We start from the raw sequence: 22,311 nt of genomic DNA on the forward strand, positions 1-22,311 counted from the left end.
TTGTGCAATCATTGGCAAATAGACCCTTTTCTGACCTTATAATGGAGTGGAGGTCATTGATGATGCAGCTAAAGATGGTTGGGCCTATGACACTATCCTGAGAAACTCCTGCAAAGATGTTTTGATGCTGAAATGACCTTCAATAACCACAGCCATCTTCCTATGTGCCTGGTATGACTCCAACCACTTTACAGTTTGCCCCCAATACCCATTGATTCATTTTGCTTGGGCTCTTTGATGCTAAACTCAGTCAAATGCAGCATTGATGTCAAGGGCTGTCACGATTTGGAGGTACTGGTGTTTGACTGGGGTGTACAAAGTTAAAAATCACACAACACCAGGTTATAGTCCAACAGGTTTAATTGGAAGCACTAGCATCAGGTGATTGTGGAGGTCACAATTGTAAGGCACAGAATTTATAGCAGTTAGTGTGATGTAACTGAAATTATATATTGAAAAATACCTTGATTGTCTGTTGAGTCTTTCATCTGTTTGAATACCATGATAGTTTCACTTCTTTCATGTGTAAATCACAAAATCTTTTTTTAAAAGTTGCATTCTCAGCTTAGCTAGACAATATGTTGAAGGTGTTAGCCCCCTGTGTTCTCTGTCTATGCCATGATGTTTAGGTTGCTATCTCACTGTTTAGGATAGAATCAGAGTTTTACTTGAGTTCATGCAGTTTTTGAGCAAAGTACAATATAACTCTGCAAGTACAAATTCACCCCACAAAATATATATGTGGGTCTGTGTGTGTGTCTGTCTGGGTTGGGGGTTGTGAGTGAGAGAGAGTGTATAGTGTGTGGAGTGAGTGTAGAGTGTCTTAAGTCTGTGAGGGGGTGCATGTGGGAGTGTGCGCGCATGTCTGGGGTGGGGGGTTGCGAGTGTGTGTGTGTATATATATATATGTGTGCATGAGTGTATAGTGGTCTAAGTCTCTGAGAGGATGCCTCAGAGTGTGTGAATGTGTGTGTCTGTAAGGCTGTGTGTGAGTGTCCGTGTATATGTGTGGGTGTGTGTATAGTGCAATGGTGGTCACCTGTAATGTCACATGAACCCAAGTTTGAGGCCCTCCCTATGGGTACTGAACTTAGTTATCAGCCTCTGCTTGGCCACTTTTCTCTGCTGCCTGTCCTGAAGTCCACCTTGGAGGATGGTCACCCGAAGGTCCTAGGTCGAATGTCCTGGACCGCTGAAGTGTTCCCCAACTGGGAGGGAACTCTCCTGTCTGTTGATTGTTGTGCGCTCCCCATTCATCCGTTGTCGTAGCCTTTGCTTGGTTTCCCCAATGTACCATGCCTCGGGGCATCCTTGCCTGAACGTATAAGATAGTATCTTATAAGATAAACTCTTATCTCACTTTTTAGATTAGACTCAATCTAAACCTCATGGCATAGACAGAGAACACAGGGGCTAACACCTTCAGCATATTGTCTAGCTATCACCATTGTTAACAAATAACCCGAGAATGCAACTTTTAAAAAAAGGTTTTGTGATTTACACATGAAATAAGTGAAACTATCACTGTATTCTAACAGATGAAAGGCTTAACAGACAATCAATTTTTCAATGTATAATTTCAGTTACATCACACTGTAAATTTTTGCTATAAATTCTGTGTTACAATCGAGCCCTCCACTATCACCTGATGAAGGAACATTGCTCTGAAAGCTAGTATGCTTCCAATTAAACCTGTTGGACTATAACCTAGTGTTGTGATTTTTATCTTATACGTTGCAGGCAAGGATGCCCTGAGGCATGGTACATTGGGGAAACCAAGCAAAGACTACGACAACGGATGAATGGGCACCGCACAACAATCAACAGACAGGAGTGTTCCCTCCCAGTTGGGGAACACTTCAGCGGTCCAGGACATTTGACCTAGGACCTTCGGGTGACCATCCTCCAAGGTGGACTTCAGGACAGGCAGCAGCGAAAAGTGGCCAAGCAGAGGCTGATAGCTAAGTTCAGTACCCATAGGGAGGGCCTCAACCTTGGGTTCATGTGACATTAAAGGTGACCACCATTGCATTGCACTGCACTACACACACACACACACACACACACACACATTCGCACACTCCCACAGGCATCCACACACACACAACCCCCCACCCCACACATTCCCACATGCACCCCCTCACAGACTTATGACACTCTACACTCACTCCACACACTATACACTCTCTCTCTCACTCACAACCCCCAACCCAGACAGACACAAAGACCCACTTGCACACATATTTTGTGGGGTGAATTTGTACTTGCAGAGTTACATTGTACTTTGCTCAAAAACTGAATGAATTCATGTAAAACTCTGTAATCTCACTTTTTAGATTAGAATCAATCTAAACATCATGGCATAGACAGAGAACACAGGGGGTTAACACCCATTGTTACAGCTAAGCTGAGAATGCAACTTTTAAAAAAAGGTTTTGTGATTTACACATGAAAGAAGTGAAACTATCATGGTATTCGAACAGATGAAAGACTCAACAAACAATCAAGGTATTTTTCAATGTATAATTTCAGTTACATCACACTGTAAATTTTTGGTATAAATTCTGTGCCTTACAATTGTGACCTCAACAATCACCTGATGAAGGAGTGGCGCTCTGAAAGCTAGTGTGCTTCCAATTAAACCTGTTGGACTATAACCTGGTGTTGTGTGATTTTTAAGGGCTGTCACTCTCATCTCACCTCTGGAATTCAGCTCCTTTGTCCATGTTTGAACTAAGGCTGTAATGAGGTCAGGAGCTGAGAAGCCCTGACAGTACCCAGGTTATTGCTGAGCAGGTACTGCTTGTCAGCACTATTGATAATCCCTTCCATCATTTTACTGATGATCAAGGGTAGACTAATAGGTCAATAATTGGCTGAGTTTGTAACAATACTGAGCAGGATCAGAAACATTGTTGTTTAAAAATATCAGATGCTTAGATTTTAAAGAACTACTGATAAACTTGTGCTTATTTGTACAAGATCTAATTTATTTTTGTTTTGAAATTGCACTTATTGTTTGACTTTAAATATTAAAATGAATATCATTTTGAAATACTTGACTAAAAATGACAAACCAAATGAAACTGCAGAAAACATTAAATTATAGTGCTGATCTTTAACTCCTGGAGTCCAGGACAATCCAGATATTTCAACCATGTATATTTAACTGATACTCATCTTTTCAATGTACTTGAGTATTAATTTTGCATAGCTTTTGCATTAAGGGTCATATTTTAAAAAATCTTTTACATGACGCTTCAGGTCCTGCTTGCAAAACTGTTTTGCACCACATTACCATAATTAAAGAAAGTAAATTGAATAAGTTACAACATGGATCAACAATTCAACTGTTACCCACCGAATCATTAATAATTCTGCTGTACCTTACTGAATGCCATTTCTTGCAAAAATATGTATAGTATCCATTGGTCAGTTATATTAATGAAATAAAAATAAACAAGTTAATGCTGAATAATCATTGTCAGTTCATAATTGTTAAATCGTGCTATGGATGATACAGTTGGCTTTATTTATGCCAAACAAGTTTCAAGAATTATAAAATATTTTTGTTTTTCTGAATTAACATTTTTAGAAAACCTTAAGGATTTGCCTTTTGAGGTTGACACACTGAATATTCAAATCAAGCAGTATTCTGTTAAGCAGCTACTATTTTCAAAATATTGATTAGGTATAGATCAGAATTTTACTGTTGTGGCAATTGATTTGTATGTTAAGGATATACTAATACTTGATATAATACCAAAAAAACCCATGTTGTTGAGCAGATGCTTCTTATATCCTTCAATCAGTATCTATCTTTAACTTTTGAAACAGTGATCACTCTCTACACAATCTGACAACAATCATCTGACAAAGGGATGCCACAATACTTTGTGGAATATCAGGAAGAAGCATTGCATATTCACTATCACTGAAGATGTTTTATAATGCATTTATCAAGGTATCAAATAGGGATAAAATAGTGAACAATGTTCCCTTGTATTTGAAAGAAAATATCAGTATGTTCTCCATGCATCCTTATTGAATGAGTTATTGTAATAGTAGGAAATGCAGAAAGATGGTTTTCCTTTATAGGGGAATTTAGGACCAGAAGGCTTAATTTTAGAATTACGGGTTGCATATTTAAGACAGAGGCAAGGAGAAATTTCTTCTGAGGTAGTGAATAAATGGAATTCTTTACTGCGGAATGCTATTAGGATTGGGTCATTAAGTATATTCAAGGCTGAGATGGATGGATTTTTCATCAAAAAGGGAATCAAGGGGTTTGGGGAAAAGGCAGAAAAGTGGACTTGAGGATTATCAACGATGATGTCTTGAGGTGAGAGAGCATGCAGTTAGTAATGCGGAGGGATCGTGAAGGAAGATATTGCATACAGCAGTGAGAGTGAAAGCATTAGCCTTGGTGGGAGGTGGGTGTAGTAGCAGAGATCCTATAGGTGTGAGGTAGTAGAGGGACGATGATAACACTTGCCTGACAGAATGAAGAAGGTCACTCAGCATTTGTGGACCTTCTTGCTCAAATGCCTCCAGGTCACCTCACCTAAACTCCCATGGCCAACAGGTTCCACTGTAGGGTGGGCTGCCTCCACTTCAGTTGCAGGAGAAGGTATTACACTTACACATATTGGGAGAGAAAGACAAACAACTGCCTAGTAGAGCACATAATCGCTATGAGTGACATGTCCTTGTAAGAATGTTATTATATTTGTAAATATATGTTCACTTTGCATCATCAGCTGTGTGAATAAATGCGTGTCTAGCTGCAACTACAACATTGAAGGTACAAAGCCTTTGTTATCACTACACAAGGTTTAATGATCCAAGTGAGCAACTCCTGCACCATATGCATTTTATATGAACCTGGAAGGTGAGTGCTACTTTGGCAATGAGGCTCAATCTTTCCAGGCCACATCACAGCAATTACTGGCATTAATTCCTGATGATACATGATGCAGCCAATGGAGTTTGGGGTTAGGGTTTGGTCTGCACAATGTAAATTAAGCATTAATAACATGTAATGCTTATAAGGTGCCTCTCTCCTATACGGAGTGTGTGTGTCACGCTATTGCCCTTTAAAGGCCCTCCCTAATAGAATGAAACTCTTACTCAGCCCACTCAGTCCACTCTCATCACAATTTTCATCTCAATTGTGCACTTGTTACTTAAAGTACAAGGGAAGCAAAACTGCAGTCGGTCCTCATTCTCGTCTTTGGTGAAGCCCGACATTTCTGCATTCTCCACTTGGTAGCCCTGCCTTACTGCCTCGTCAGCCTTGAACTTTCCCACATTCTCACCCAACATACTTATCTAATTCATCAACCATCTACCGTATAACCCTATGCTCAGGCATATTCAGTGAATATACAGGATATAGCAGTGCACTGTCCACACCCGATCTTCCCCAACTCTCCCAAAGGAAACAGGATGCTGCTGATTATTGGTAACCATCTTTCCCTACATTACCCTTTTCCCTTCTATGTTCTAACAATATCTCCATTCACAACTCAAATGCACAATATCTTAGTCAACTCCCTTCAATCCGCACAATTAAGTTCCCCCGTTTCCCTTCCACAGCAGTGGCTCTCAATAACCCATCCAACACTCCCAGTAATTTATTTTATTTTTCAGGGAGCAGACCTCTGACTTCCAGTTTCAAATAAACATTGATGGAGTACACAGACCTCAATGTTGAAAATGTGTTGCTGGAAAAGCGCAGCAGGTCAGGCAGCATCCAAGGAACAGGAGAATCTACGTTTCGGGCATAAGCCCTTTTCCAGCAACACATTTTCAGCTCTGATCTCCAGCATCTGCAGTCCTCACTTTCTCCTCACAGACCTCAATGTGTCAGCATACTAATCAGTGTGCACAGAACCTCTGAGCAGCAGTATGGCCCTGAAGCTTAGAGGAAACATTGGCCTCATCCCTTGACCTTTAGTAGACGGTCCCTCAAAACTGATCCTGGCCACCCCTTTGAGTAGCTTAGACAGACAGACCCAAACAACAGTCACCAAACCTGACTGATCTTGATACAGTTCCCCCATTGACTTACTGAAACTCCCTGGATTGGCTAGATTGGACCGATAGGGCTGACCATAGCCCAGTATCCAGACTATAGAGGTAGAGAACCCAGAGTGTGACCAGCCCCCACACTGTTATCAGAAGCTGAACTTGATTTACCTTGGGTTCTCCTGTCTGAAGGGTGTCTCCCTTTATTGAAGACTACTACTCTTAGACTTTGTGACGGGGTTATGTGCTTGAAGGACCAGCAGTGCATTGGAACATCCGTGGACAGCGCAAGGTGCAGCATAGTAATATAACACCCAGCTCCTTGACTGCTGCCTGGCTTTGTGTATACAGAAGAACTGTCAGCATTTAAACTCAGCTGAAGGTACACAGCCTTGTTGAATTCAACCCTGCTCAATACACTGGCAATGTTGCAATGATGTAATGAAAGGTGCTTCACAATGAACAACATTGGAGTTCAAGATCATACTGAATGGACCAGAGATGTATGATGATTCAATGAGACTGGTACGTGACAAATGCCAATGTTTGTGAATGTGGAATGCATGTGGCTATTGTCCATGGAGTGTGTCCTGAAGGTCTTAAGGAGCAATGACAAGCTGGAGTTATCAGGTAATCAGTCTGACTTTCATGTTGGGAATTCTTGGTATCTAGTTTCTATTCAGCAGGTGGGAGAATAGGAAACTGCATATTAATGAGGTGAGATTAATAAGTAATGAAAGGCATTGGCGTGCAATGTGCAACACTGCAGTTCAAAGCCATACTGAATGGACCATAACGCTGGTAATGAAATGTTAATGATTGCAAATATTCCTCTTCCTGTGAGAATCTTAACTTGCCATTTAACATTTGGTTGGAAATTAGGACTTTCAAATCTTGATATTGACAAGCTCCTCAATGGACATCCTCACCCATTTTATCAAGATTTTCACCATGACCTATGGTGACCCTCAGGTTAAAGCATCACCAGTCATCTCTCTCCAATGAGACACAGCCCTAGGTCAGGTGAGATAGCAACTTTATCTTTTACTATCCAGAAATAATAATCTCTGCACATTGTGAGATTACTTTTTTTTCTGAAATGCAGCTAATGGTTTCTTGAAAGACTGCAGTGGGACTTGTTTGCTACCACCTCACAATATTCCAGGTGAGGAGAGTAGCAGATGTTTATAGTTTTCATATTGAATTCCTAAAAGTTGCTGTAGGTTGGGCATTTCAGAGAAATGAACAAAAACAAAGAGGAAATATGGTTTGCTTCAGTAAAAGCAGCTCCCTTTGAAGCTGCCTTATTGAAATTGCTGGAAGATAGCAGTGCTCAATCATCCAAAGAACAGTTGTCACCACAACCCCCAAAAAAGTGAGGACTCATTGTAATCTTCTGAAATCTCATTGATGTAACTCTTGTTGAGACTTGTTGGCAAAAATCCAGGAAGACTGGATTTGACAAGGACTTCTGCCACCGGTAAGCACAAGATATCATGAGAACAGCGTCACTTATCTCACAGGCTAAATGCCAAAATGATAGCCATGAACTCCTGACGTGCAACTTCCAGCAAGTCCAAGCAGTTCCGCAGTCTTACCAACCTTGGCTGCTTATTTAAGGTATGATGTCCAGAAGTTTTGAAAAAAGTGTCCCAGTGTCTTTTCAGCGACTTTTAAAAGGAACCAAATCTAAGTATCTCCTTAGTAGTTAAAATGAATACATTTTTAGAACCCTTTAGACATAATACCTCAAATATTAATAATCGATCTGTCTTCACAACAATAGCAATAGTAAAAAGGGGATCCGTTTTAGATATCTATGCAGATGAATCCTTTAGGGTTATAAGAAAGTAGAAATGTCATTGCTTATCAGGGAATTGCTGTAATAAACTGGTTATGGTTTCCAACATACATTCAATTACAAATAAAGAAGAAAACATTAAAGGTCTTCCAGGGACTCATGCAGTGCACTAACAGTGTCTCAAACGGAGTCCCGCCCGTCCCAGCAATGTACCATTACATCGGATCAAACATATTTTTAAAAAGGTCTTCAAGAAACAAAGTGATCCTTGATGAAATTTGAAGTGTAATTGAATGTTGGTGGACATGTCTAAAAACAAGACATTTACATAAATAATTATTTTAAAGAATTCCTATAATCAACAGTGAAACAAAGAAGTCAAAAGATGAGTAAAAATATTAAAGACCATGATTAACATTCATCTAAAATTTGTACAAAATTTGAGTTGCTTTAGAGTAATACAAATAATGTCTTACTGAGATTTTGAAAATCTAATTTTTTTAGATTTAATTACTTGCTCAAATAAATCCATAAGATATTCTATAATGGGAGAATATGGCTAATGGAATTAACTGAAAATTGACAACAATGTGATAAATGGTTAAGATGCTGATGTCCTTATGGGTGAAGTTGGAATGGAGGGCAGTAAATACTTAATATTTCTCACGAAGACATGGTGAAATCCTCTACTTTTAATACTTTTTCCAGTACCTCAATTTTTGTTTATCTTGAAGGACTATATAGTAAAGTTATTTAAGAATAGTGAGTGAACAATGGAGTTTGTTGGCAAAAATGCAAACATATCAGCTGTACTTGTATTGTAAATGACAACTTACAGTAAAATAATTCATTTAGCCTTAGACGACTGTCAATAATATCGGAAACCGTTTGGATGTATCTTGACAGAAACGCAGCCATTTATAATTACTAAGTCTTAGATCTGAATAGCAAGACAACATAAAATTACAAAGACAAATTCTGATAGGATTTGGAAACTTTTCAAGAATGGTACGCTGGCAGTTTTCAACAAAATGTAATTATACTGCATATGCTTCTGAAGTCATATTGGACTCAATGTTAACTCTTACTCTCACCATAGATGCTGCCAGACCTGCTGTTTCTCTAGCAATTTCTGTTTTATAAGCAACAAATACAATATCTAAAATCTCAATTAAGGTAATTAATTATGAGTCAAGGCAGATTACACTACAAGTCAGTAAGGCAACTTTCTGATGCAACCATGAGCTCCCTATAAAATAGTTATTGTCTTCCCATTAACTGGCAGTAAATCATTGGTTACTGCAAAGATGAATCATTCCCAAAGTTGAAACATCGCTTGTATTAAGAAGGGTATTTTGTGTGGTTTTTTTAAATGAAGAGACATAGGTCTGCTCAAAGCCAATAGAGGAAACAGCTTGAGGCCTTGGTTTTTTTAAAAAAAAAAATTCAAACAATAGAAGCAGCCTGAATGGGTGAAGTCAAAGTCCCACGGAACCAGGACTTTTGCTTTCTGCTGGTGCTGGAATCTTGAAGTGGGACATGGAACTTCTTGTTCCTCTCTGTTACAGCTAAAAACTGGGATTCTCTTCCTGCTGCTAGAATTGAATGCAAGTCAACCTATTTTACTGTATCTGCCTTTGCCAAGGGTGTGTTTATGGGATGTTACTCTATTTGAACTGTTTAAAAAATATATATTTACTACTACTAATATTAAAGATTTCAAGAGTTAGAGTTAAGCTAGTTCGTTTATTTTGTCAATTTTTACACAATGTAAAACACACCTTGTATTTTAACTATAATATTGAGTAGTTTGACTAATCGTAAGATCGATGAAGGTAGCATGGTATACATCGTTTGCTTGAACTTTAGTCAAATCTTTGATAAGGTTCCGCATGGTAAACTGATTAATAAAGATAGATCACATGAGATTCAGGGCGAACTTGCCAACTGGATACAAAATTTTCTTAAAGGCAGGTGGCAGAGGGTGGTGGTGTAGGGATTTTTTCTGGACTGGAAGCCTGTGACCAGCAGTATACCAAAGGAATCAGTGCTGGGTCCACTTTTGTTAGTCATTTATTGAAATTATTTGGATGAGAATATAGGAGGTATGGTTAGTAAGTTTGCCGATGAAACCAAAATTGGTGGTATAATGGATAGTGAAAAGAGGTTATCTAAGATTACAAAGAGATCTTGATCAATTAGGTCAGTGGGCTGAAGAGTTGCAGATGGTATTTAGTTTGTATAAATGTGAGGTATTTTATTTTGGTAAAACAATCAAGGGCAGGACTTATTTGTACAATAATGGAAGAGTGCTGGGTAACGTTGTAGAACAGAGACACCCAGGGATTAAGATACAAAATTCTTTTGATCTTTGCATCACATAAAGAGCATGATTAAAAAGGTGTTTAGCATGCTTGCCTTCATTGCTCAGACCTTCAAGTATAGGAATTGGGCCATCATGTTGAGGTTATACAGCATGTTGGGGAGGCCTTTTCTAGAGTATTGTATGCAGTTCAGGTCACCCTGTTATAGGAAGAATATTATTAAGCTGGTGGGTTCAGAAGAGATTTACAAGCATGTTGCTGAGAATGGACAATTTAAGTTATGAAAATAGGCTGGAACCTTCCTTCTTCACTGCAGTGTAGGAGGTTAAGGGATTTATAAAATCATATGGGGCAATAGATAAGGTGAATGGCAGGTGTCTTTTCTCAAGATTAGGAGGCATGTTCTTAAAGTGAGAGGAGAAAGATGTAAGAGAGACATGAGGGGCAACTTTTTTTTTTATATACACAGCGTGGTTTGTGTATGGAAAGAACCTCCAGAGAAAGTGGTATAAATGCTGGTACAGTTAGTGCTTAAAAGACATTTGGAGGGATATGGGCAGGTGCAGGCACATAGAACCAGTTTAGTTTGGGATTATGGTTGTCCTGGACTGGTTGGACCAAATGGTCTGTTTCTGTGTTGTATGATTCTGTGATTGCATCTTGAATGCAACACCTTACACTCACTCACCTTTAAAATAAGAAATAATTAAGGTCTATGCTATCTTCTTAACTTAGTGTTATGGACCAGCACAAATTCCCTCAAAATATTTTATGTACAGCTAAGTGCAACATGCAATATTTTGTGGCAAGCTTACACAATGTTAATTAAAACAATATTAATTTTGAGCAAAAGCAAGTTTTGTTAACTTCCAGCCAATTATTTCCACAGCATAACTGCTCTGAGGCCATAATACTCACCCAGTAATTTATTATTTAAATCGCACAGGGTATGTTACATTTTCAGACTTAAATTAAAAAGATGCAAATTCCTCAATAGGCACACTGTTTAAAACATCAAACAGAAATCCTCCAACTGATCACATTTTCTCCTGGTTTAAGCTAACCACTCAAAATCTGAAAATAAATGCATTATATCTCAATATTGTGTAAATTAACTTGAGCCATTAATCTAAGCTAATACCATGTTCCCAAAATCTGCCACTATGCCAATAACGATTAATAGCAGACATTTGTTCACAGAATGCAGTCTTCGATAAATTGTTCGGTTAATTGTTATTACCTAGAATCCAAACAACATGAACCAAAAATATTGCTGGTTTGATTGTTGGTATATGATGATTTAACCAGATCAGCAGCTCAGGAGCATTCGCCTTTGCTAACATATGCACTAAGGATTGAAGAAATGGCTGGTATCCCTGCTACAAACTACACCTGCAAAGGCCGCGTGCAGAGAGTTTAGTTATGGCCACAAACAGCTTGTAATACTCTCAAACTTGGTATAATTAATGGTAAATTGACAAGGTTGTAGGGAGTGTCAGGGGCCTGTGCAATCACTGGATGGAATATTCTTCCCCCCCCGAGGTTATGAGCAGGGAAGGAAGAAAAGCAGTTACTTAGTTACAGTGCAAGCATACCCAAACACCAGCACCCTCCCACCTGTCATAATTTAGTTCTGGACAGAGAACCACTCACACCCCTTACTGACCTTCCCATCCTGCTGCAAATTGATGTCAAATGATGAAATGATCTCCACATAAGGGTCTCATAACCCACTGTATTAATATTAACCCACTTGCTGGGCAAGCCTGCCACCCTGTGCTTAAACAATAGCCACTATGCTACAGACAGCTTGCCACCTCAAAGATCATTCACTCACATAACTTACATTTGTTGTTGGTCTTCTGCAATCCTGGAACTCTGGACTACGACCTCTGATTGGATGGCCATTCCCAATCAGCATACTGGCCCGCTACCATGATTCCAGGGAAGGCCTTCAGGTGGACTAAACACTGCCTTGGAAGGAGCAGCACGGGTGGCTCAGCAGCTCTCCAGCAAGAGCCCAGTGCCTTAAAAGATCCCACGTATCACTATCTTCAAGTGAAGAGTAGGGAAAATTGAGAAAGGGATAATTAAGATCCCCCCCTCCACCCATATACTAAACATTGTACTCTAATACTGAACCTTACTCCAGTACTAATCAATATTCCCTGGTGTTGACTGTTCCTCATTTGGGACCTGCAGCATGAGCATGTGGTTGTACTGCTCGACTACTATCCTCACCTTCTCTTTACCATTGCTTAGGTACACCCTGAAGAAATGGACTTCAACCAATCTAAGATTGATTATTATTTAAACTAGCATTTTTTTTGGTTTGTCTACTTGGGAAGAAGCTAGATTCCGGAGAGATTAGACATATTTTCAAGAAATGATTGACCCTCTAAACTTTTCTTCCCCCCAAAACAGATTACCTCAAGTCACCTCATTCAAATTGTAGTGCCTAATGACACAAACTCTGAAAAGCCTTTCTAGGTAAAGAAGTTAACACCATCTAAACTGCATATCTTCACTGGGCTAAAAAAAATTGTGATTTTATGATTTCCAGGTCTTTACTGTTTATTTGGATTAGGGACTACAGGCAATGTCTACATCAGGAGTACATCAGACAGCTCATGATCAATACTATCACGGCTGATCTTGGGCTTCAACTCCGCCTTGCTGTCTGTTCCCCATATCTTTAGATGTTCTTAGATCCAAACCATCTGTCTATCCCAACCTTAGATAAAGTCAATCATGAAATGTCCACAACCATCTTGGGGAAGAAAAAATTCCCAACTTTTCTGAATGAAGAAACTTCTCATCTCAGTTCAACACAATCAGACCTTTATCCTTAGATTTTGTCTCATGTTCTGGACTCCCCAACCAATGGGAGCATGTGATTTTTCAATAAAGGGGCAAGTTAGGCACAAGAAAATATTGGCCCAATTAACACAGCCACTATTTCTGACAACTGCTCAATCCAGACACTAAAGTTCTGAATTTTTGCTGTACCACCCCAATCCATGTATATGTCATAGAGATGTACAGCATGGAAACAGACCCTTCAGTCCATGCCGACCAGATATCCCAATCTAGTCTAGTCCCACTTGCCAACACCCAGCTCATATCTCTCCAAGCTCTTCCTATTCATATACCTATCCAGATGTCCTTAAATATGGAGGCCAAAACTGCACACAGTACTTTAGTTGTGGTCTCAACAAAGTCCTGAACAAATGTAGCAAGTCTTCGTTATTCCTATATTCCAATCAGTTTGTAGTAAAGGGCAACATGTCACGTCTTTCTAAACTTTTGCTGGACTTGCGTGCAAATATTCTGGGTTCCTTATACAAGCACACACAATCTCTCTGAATATTAAACACTCCTAGATGATAACTCCAAAACCGTGAACCACTGCATTCTAGGTATAATATCAGAAAGCGCCCTTTTGATTACATCATTAAGGGGCTGGAAAGCCAGACATCATAACTTCAACACTTCATATTGAATTTTTAACAAATCAACCAATAAAGACTGTGCATGGCCTCAGTGAAGATTTACATATATATTTACATATATTCAAAAAATAATGCTGTATTCCTCAAAGGGCTAAGAGCAAAATTCATAGTTAATTTCTTTTACTCTCTGCCTCTTTTAACATGCAAATGTTGATTTTAATTTTACCAACCAAAAGCCAAATAGACACAGCCCAGAAAGACAACAATAATGTAATATCAAAATATATTTTATTCTGGACCTCTTTCAGATCTGATGCAAATTATGGTTGTCAGATCAATACGATGCAAAGGGAAGCTGCAACAGAAGATGTTTCTTGGTGGTGAAAGTTTTAGGGTGAAGTGGTGGAGGAAGACTTGGGAAAGGGGTAGAAGGAAAATCATTAATGTAATGTGAAACCTAAATACATTATCAGGTGATATTTACATGGTCCAGGACAGTATGGTACATCAAAAATCAGTCTTTTTAACAGGTACAAATAAAAACAGAACGATAAAGAGTTCAAATAGTAGAAAAAAACTTTCATGGCCTGGTTTACAGGTTCACAATTTTTAAAATCTTAATTTGAGAGAACTGTAGAAATGATGCAGACATGTAAATCCACTGCTAAAGGAGTAGTGCTAGCCCCTGAAATCATTCTTGAACACTGAATGTATCTAACGCTGTATTCAACAATTTGAACACCTCACTTACTTTGAACTGTCAAGTTTCATTTGCAGCCCTTCCTAAAAGAGCATTTGCTATAGAACAAATGAGCAGTTTCATCAGCATATTCACTCAATATTGGTTTGAACAAGGGGTGGAGCTTTAAATTTTATAGCATTGAAATTCTTGTGAATTTGCTATGTGTTGTGTATGCAATATGTTTAGCTTTAGGTAGTTCCAACAATGACAATTTTGCTGATTGACAGATCCTAAAGACCTAGCAGATCTGAACAGGAATCTTCTCAGATCATTAAGGTACAGATTCCCTTACAAAAAATAATAAGAACAAACCTATGTTTGGAAGGAAAGTGCCACCATCATATAACATTTGACAGATGTAAAAATCAATTACAATAAATTCCCATCTTCAGGTGAGAGGTTCTAGTCAGACCCAAGTTTTGGATAGTCGCAAACCTTTAATCAAAATTGTCCTTACACCAGCAGTGTCAGAAACAACAAATAGAAAGCTACTTGCATCTGTTTTTTTTTAAATGCCTCTGGTCTCTTTACCACAGTATTAGTCAGCTCTCAAATGCTGTACCACTGATGTATCTATTTTTTTAAAGATTAACTGAAAAGGTTTTAACAGTTTGATTAAAAACCAGGCTAGGGATACTCCAAAGCATTAATTCTTTAGGTCAACATCAAATATAAGATGCTTTATGCATTATTTTTAATAGGAGGAGAATGCAAGGATTTTTAACTTAGACTTTGTAACGAAGGGCAGAACTCAAAAGAATGATAAAACCCAGTCTCATTCATCACCTTAATAGAAAATAACAAAAGGCTGGGAAATAAGAAATGGGCTTTCTTTTACATGTGGTAAAGCTGCCTAATCATTTATCTACATTTGACAAATAGCCCATAATAAGAGTCTAGGAGCCATTCCAACCTTTTGCTCGACTTCAGTGATGCAGAGACTGTGGATTATATATAGCAGCTATTTGATTACACCATGTTGCCTACGATCAGTTCCCAATATGATTAACAGATTTTTCTCCAAAGACCAAAAAAACTTTCATCTGTGCAGAGGTTGTCTTGGTCAAAAAAAAAACCAGCCAGTCTTTCATTTTTATTGTTGGGAAAACAGATCAAGTTTGAAATAGTGAATTAAAGCTTTTGCAACAGGAAACTCATTTCATTGATCTGTTGCTGCATGGGACATGGGAAATAGAAGAATACCTTTGTTACTCTAAGATTTTATAACGCATTAAATCCAAGGATTTGAAACCTCAAACGTCTTTTCTTCGTGTGAAAAAGTAATTGAGTGTCTTGTAGCAGAAATATTTGTTTAACCACTTCATCTGAAGAAGGGTCCCCTGAGGTTTTAAAGCTCAGATATGCTATACTTTATAGAATATACTTTTATTCTAAAAAAACTATTGCAATTATACCACCTGCACTTTACTGAACAATACAGCAAGTGCAAGTATATTGGAGGGCTGAGCCAAGATGAACCCATGTGTAATACATGAGCACCAAGGAAAGAAAATAAAAGCAAAGTCAACCCTTACCTTAGCATTAACATAAAACATATGCCTGCATGATTTCTGCCCAATGGCAGAGGGAGGGGGAAGGGAGGTTTATCTCATTGCACTGGATAGGTTTTTAAAGACATTGCTTATTGGACTTGCGTCCTTAATACTGGAATCTTGCTATGAAAATTATGCTTTAGTTAGTTCTACCAAAGAATAAGTAGAATAACAGCAATAATTCTCTGTCCAGAAAAGTTATCTTTCAAAATTCTATAAGCTGCTCTATCAATAGTGCACAATCCAACCATATGCAAACTATGGTCTTAAAGCAATGGGATGCATCCCTGCATCGATTCTCTTTCTTTGTGCCCATTTGTTTAATTCTCATAAATCGGCAGAATCATGTCCCCATTAAGAAACTACTACATTTTAGCCACATCACCTGTAAACCACAACTTGTTACCTATGCCTGATGTACATTGAAACTAATTTTATATTGAATTTTGGAGCAGTTTAATCTTTCCCCACATATTGATTTGTGAGCCACAAAATGTACCAAAAAAATACCAAATACACTGTTATTTTGCTTATAGTATCCATAAAAAAGTTTTTTTCTAATTGTGTTAAGTGTCAGTAGGAAAAAACAAGATAAACAAGATACAGTCACTCTCCTACATCATGCAACTGTAAACTAAAGTGATAAAACAATGTTTAAAACAAGGGAACAAACTATTTGCTGCTGTTTTAAAGAAGCTGATATGTCTGCACACAGATCTGCTGAACTGCTGACAAGATAACTCATTCTACATAGACTCTGGACCAAAAAAATAAAAGATATTTTTGTCCTCTGATATTATCTTCCCATTTTGGTACACATATGGTCTCATGTCAAGTCTTTTTTTTCAAGTTGTTTTAAACCTTCAAGAAAAGTCAACTTTTCTTTGTGGGTGGAGCTTCCAGCATTAAGCAGTCAGGTTACTCTTCACATCAGGGCTCTGTTGTCCTGGGTTGCATTCTGACTTGATTTGGCTGTAGTGGACTGGCCATGGTTCAAGTGAGACTGTAGCAGTGCATGGGGCAGGGACAGTCATTTTGGCTATGTACACATTCATTGTCGGTCCATGGCTTCCAGCTAGCAACGCTATTTCCGCAGGTCTAACACACAAACCTTTAAGGAAAAATACAAAATATAAATTCATTACATATTCTGTATTAGATTTATATGCCTACTGAACGATTGGCAGAAGCACCCACCAAATACTTTGAATATCTTTGAATAAACGTGCAATCATTAATCTAAATAGCTTTGCAGAAGTTATTGACTGTTAATTGGAAATGATCATGTTGGCTTATAGTTGTAGAATTTTATTTGTCTCCTGGCTATAGGACTTGATTTGGAACATGGTAGCAAAGTTCAGTAAGTAATTTCAGACAGTAAAATTTCAGAATTGGTGAGGTTATGAAGGAAGTTAAACAGAAGGATAAGATTATATATTTGAGCCAGCAAGGATAGGCATGATGGTTCAATGTAGGATATGGATAACACTATTTGAAATGTGAATTAAAAGGTTGGAGGATGGAGACTGGTTAAGAAAGCTGGAATAGTAAAATCTGGTGCACATAATAGTATGAATGTGAATTTCAGTGACAATAAAGGCTGAATCAGGGATGGGGGAAGGTAAAAATGAAGTGAAATGAGGGAAACATTGCAACAGAATTTGGAAGCCTTAACTTGGAATTTAACAGGGCACCACGATTGTAAACGCTCTAGTTCAGCTTAGAACACTGATTAGAAAGAAGGACGAAGTTGATGAGAAGAAATTGCATTATGATGGTGCCAGCGACAGTGGTTTTGGTTTTTGTGGTTTAGCTACAGTATATTATGTCACAGCTAAGATGTTGAACAAGATAGTATAACAGCATCGAGGGAAAGGAAAAGGATGAGCCAATTAATAAATCAATTTTAATGATGGAGGAGAGGTAGAATATCTTGGATGGATTCTTAAAGTATGGTAAAAGAATGACAATATTAAATGAGCGCTTTTAAGAGTAAATGCTCACAAAGTAGGATATGGTGCCAGAGTAGGGAAGGCAACAAATTGTGATTTAAGGGCCACCATGGGAGTTTCAACAGGGTATAGGTGATGATTATAACCAGCTGAGAAAACTTTTGTAGGTGCATGTTATTCCCACCCACAAGTCAATCTTCAATTAAAGCCAGGTTCGAGGATCTGAGCTACAGGGAGAGGCTGAACAGGCTGGGGCTGTTTTCCCTGGAGCGTCGGAGGCTGAGGTTATAGAGGTTTACAAAATTATGAGGGGCATGGTTAGGATAAATAGACAAAGTATTTTCTCTGGGATCGGGCATAGGTTTAGGGTGAGAGAGGAAAGATATAAAAGAGACCTAAGGGGCAACATTTTCACGCAGAGGGTAGTGCGTGTATGGAGGGAGTTGCTGGAGGATGTGGTGGAGGCTGGTACAATTGCAACATTTAAGAGGCATTTGGATGGATGGGAAGGGTTTGGAGGGATATGTGCCGGGTGCTGGCAGGTGGGACTAGATTGGGTTGGGATATCTGGTCGGCATGGACGGGTTGGACCGAAGGGTCTGTTTCCATGCTGTACATCTCTATGACTCTAATGCCACTGCACAATAAATTACAGATGATATGGATTTTTTTTCCCATAGCTGATGGCAAATTCTGCAAAGAAACTGTGTGATAACTGACCTCTGGCAGATTGAGTTAGCAAGCAGAAAGCTTACTGGGTGACGTTAAATCTCAGTAGATGTCTTAAGTGAGGTCATCATTGGAGGAAAAGAGGACTTTTTAAAATTCATTTGCAGGATGAAGGCATCTCCGGCTAGGCCAGCATTTATTGCACATCCCTAATTGCCCAGAGTCAATTGCATTATTGTGGGTTTGGAGTCACACGTAGGCCAGACCATTTAAGGATGGCAGTTTCTTTCCTTAAAGGGACACCACTGAACCAAACCTGTTTTCGCCAACAATAGATTCATGGTCATTCATTAGACTCTTAATTGCGCCATCTGCCATTGTGGAATTTGAACCCAGGTCCCCATAACAATACCTGGGCCTCCGGATTAACAGTCCTGTGATAATACCATCACCTGCCCTGAGGATATTGGGACTGCTGCTCTCATGAGACAAGTGCTTCAATGTCCTTTTTGGAGAATGCCAAGAACGGAAAAAATAGTACTAAAAAGAGTATATTCAAGGGAAATTGAAGCCTGAGGCAGGAGACTGGGACATGAAAGTGGCAGATAAAGTAACCAAGAAAGAGGAGGAGTGAAAGGTAATATGACCAGATGACAGCAAAGAGAGGAAACAGGTCAGACAAATCAAGGGACAAATCTAAAAGACAGGTACAATGGCTAGGAACCTCAAGATAAATGAGTGAATAGAGGGATTATACAAGCATAAATTATAACAAACATAACCTGGAAACATGGTAAAAAGAGATCTTCTCCCTTAAATTATACTTGGTACCTTAATGTTATAATAAAATGTTACATCTAATAAGTCAAACAACATGGGATGCATCACCTCACCAAGTACTACGGCAAACCACAAAGACAGATTCAAGATGTTCTCTATTTTTATATGCAAAGTATGTCTCCAATTATGGGCGAATTGATCCCTAATTATTTATTGGGTAAGGTTTTGATTCCTTGACTGAACTAAATTCTTGACAAATTTCTGGGCAAAAGGTCCATGGTTCACCCCAATTCCCTAATGGCTTAAGAACTAAATTGTTATGGTACAGAAGGATGTACCATCTCTTCTGGATGCAGATCCATTTGCTTAAACATTTAAACTAACAGCAAAATGAAACACCTTAAAAAAAAAAGCATCAAACAAATGGAATCTCTTCCAGATTCAATGTTCTACATAGTTTTATCCCAACATATTGAATATTCAAAGACTTGGTTTATAAATTGTAAATGTACCATAATTAATCAAATTTGCCCAAATATGAAGCCTGTAATTAAGTAAACCAACATAAATCTAAAATTTCATTAGCATTTAACATTTAATATGAACTTCAATAATATAGTCAGTAGGTGGAGACACTACACAAAAAACTTCCACTGGAAACTGTACAACACACAAGATAGTAAAGAAGCTGTTTATTTCAGTGTCGTCAAATTCAGTATATATTACCTGTCAATTCATAATACTGAACTCAAATTTGATTTCCTATCCTTTCTGCACAGTGTATGCTAGTTAATTTATAACAGATGAAGACCAAATGCAGTTTTTACTGAGACATGCCAGAGGTAAGAGGAACATGGCACCTTAAAAGGTCCTTGTTTTTGAATAAATATTTGGAGGTATAGTTCATAAGTTTCCAAAAGACACCAAAATTGGAGGTGTAGTGGACAGTGAAGAAGGTTACCTCAGATTACAATGGGATCGTGATTATATAGGCTAATGGGCTGAGGAGTGGTAGATGGAGTTTAATTTAGATAATGTGAGGGGCTGCACTTAGGAAAGGCAAATCAGAGCTGGACTTATACACCTAATGGTAAGGCCCTGGGGAGAGTCAAAAGAGACCTTGGAGTGCAGGTTCATAGTTCCTTGAAAGTGGAGTCACAGGTAGAGAGGATAGTGAAGAAGGCGTTTGGTATGCTTTCCTTTATTGGTCAGAGTATTGAGTATAGGGGTTGGGAGGTCATGTTGCGGCTGTACAGGACATTGTTTAGGCCACTGTTGGAATATTGCGTGCAATTCTGGTCTCCTTCCTATCGGAAGGATGTTGTGAAACCTGAAAGGGTTCAGGTAAGATTTACATGATGTTACCAGGGTTGGATGACTTGAGCTATAGGGAAAGGCTGAATAGGCTGGGGCTGTTTTCCCTGGAGCGTCGAAGGCTATGTGGCGACCTTATAAAAAGGGTTTAGAGGGATATGGGCCAAGTGCTGACAATCGGGACTAGTTTAGGTTAGGATATCTGTTCAGCATGGACAAGTTGGACTGAAGAGTTTGCTTTTGTGCCGTACATCTTTGACTAGAAACTAAGAATCAAAGAACATTTATGGTACAGAAAGCAGCCATTCAGTCTGCACTGGCTGAGTTAAACTAATCACTTAATCCAGAGACTTGAAGGTTTTCCTTTTATAATATGAGTTCAAGGTTACTGCCTCAAACACTAAACGGGGCAACAAATTCCAGCACCGATGATCCACTGGATAAAACAAAACTTTTCCTCATGTCTCTCTAATGCTTCTATCAATCAGCTTAAATCTGTACTCCTGTAACTGACCTCTCTGCTTAAGGAAACAGATCTCCCTTGACTAGTCTATGCAAGCCCCTCATTATTTTACACACCTTGATTAATTCATTCCTCAGGTTTGTTGGCTTGAAGAAGAAACCGCTAGACTATCCAATCTTTCCTCTTACTTACAATCTTCAACCTCTGGCAACGTTGTCATAAATCTCTGTATTCTCTCTAGAGAAATTATATTTTTGGTGTCCAAAACTGTATATAGTTTAGACTGTTTGAAATAATTCTGGAATGACATCACTGCTCTTGTAAATATCTGACCCAATGTTGAAAAGCATTCTGTAACCCACTTTTACTACCTCATCTACCACCTTCAGATAGCTGTGGATATGCACTCCAACAATTCAACTTTCTCTATTCCTCTCAATACCCTTCTGTTTATTTGTATTTCTTTGGTTTGTTTGTCCTCCTACAAATGCACTTGAACAGACTGAAATCCATTTGCCATAGTTCGGTCTACTCTACCAAACCACTGCCATCTTCGTGTAGTCAACAGCCAATCTCTTCACAATCTTCTCCCCAGCCAAATTTTCTATTTGTCTACAAATTTCTCAATTATGCCTCCCACATTTAAGTCTAAATCATTAAGATTTACCACAGGCAATAAGAGAACCAAAAACTAAGCCCTTTGGTACATTGCTGGAAACCACTTTCCATTTGCAAGAACATCAGTTGACCACTGTCCTTGGTTTCTTATTACACAGTCTATTTTAGAACAAATTCTTATACATGCCATTCTTAGCAGTGGGACCTTGTCAAATGCCTTACTAAGTCAACGTAGACAAAATCCTGTATTAGCCTCATCAATCCTCCTTGTTACTTCCTCAAAACATTTGAGATATAATCTTCCTTTAACATAACCACGTCGACTATTCCTGATCAATCTGTGGCGAGTAATAGTTAATCCTATCTCTCTATCTATTCCGATGATTTGTCAACGTCAGAATAACCATTCTATAATTATTTGGCCTTTTCCCCAAATCCTCACCTGTATCCAGTAAGAATTGGAAAACAATCCTCAGAGCATTTGCCATTTCCTACCTGGCTTCCTTTAACAACCTGGCTTACAATCCATCAGCCTACCTGATTTATCCACCTTTAAGGAAAGCAGACCCTCCAATACTTTACTTTTCATTATGCTTATTTTACATAATATTTT

The 22,311-nt window shown here is 38.6% G+C and overlaps 1 protein-coding gene across 1 annotated transcript in view; it reads right to left on the bottom strand.

Moving 5' to 3' along the window:
- Positions 1–13,878: 13,878 nt before the first annotated feature.
- The window catches only part of tbl1xr1a (tbl1x receptor 1a), a 39,610-nt gene continuing 31,177 nt past the window's right edge, over positions 13,879–22,311 (bottom strand). The window contains exon 15 of the mRNA XM_043702229.1: positions 13,879–17,013. Coding sequence (XP_043558164.1) covers positions 16,987–17,013 — 27 coding nt within the window. The 3' untranslated portion in view covers positions 13,879–16,986. The remainder of the gene's footprint in view (positions 17,014–22,311) is intronic.

This window comes from Chiloscyllium plagiosum, chromosome 13 (genome assembly GCF_004010195.1).
Source record: "Chiloscyllium plagiosum isolate BGI_BamShark_2017 chromosome 13, ASM401019v2, whole genome shotgun sequence".
Taxonomy (NCBI): Eukaryota; Metazoa; Chordata; class Chondrichthyes; order Orectolobiformes; family Hemiscylliidae; genus Chiloscyllium; species Chiloscyllium plagiosum.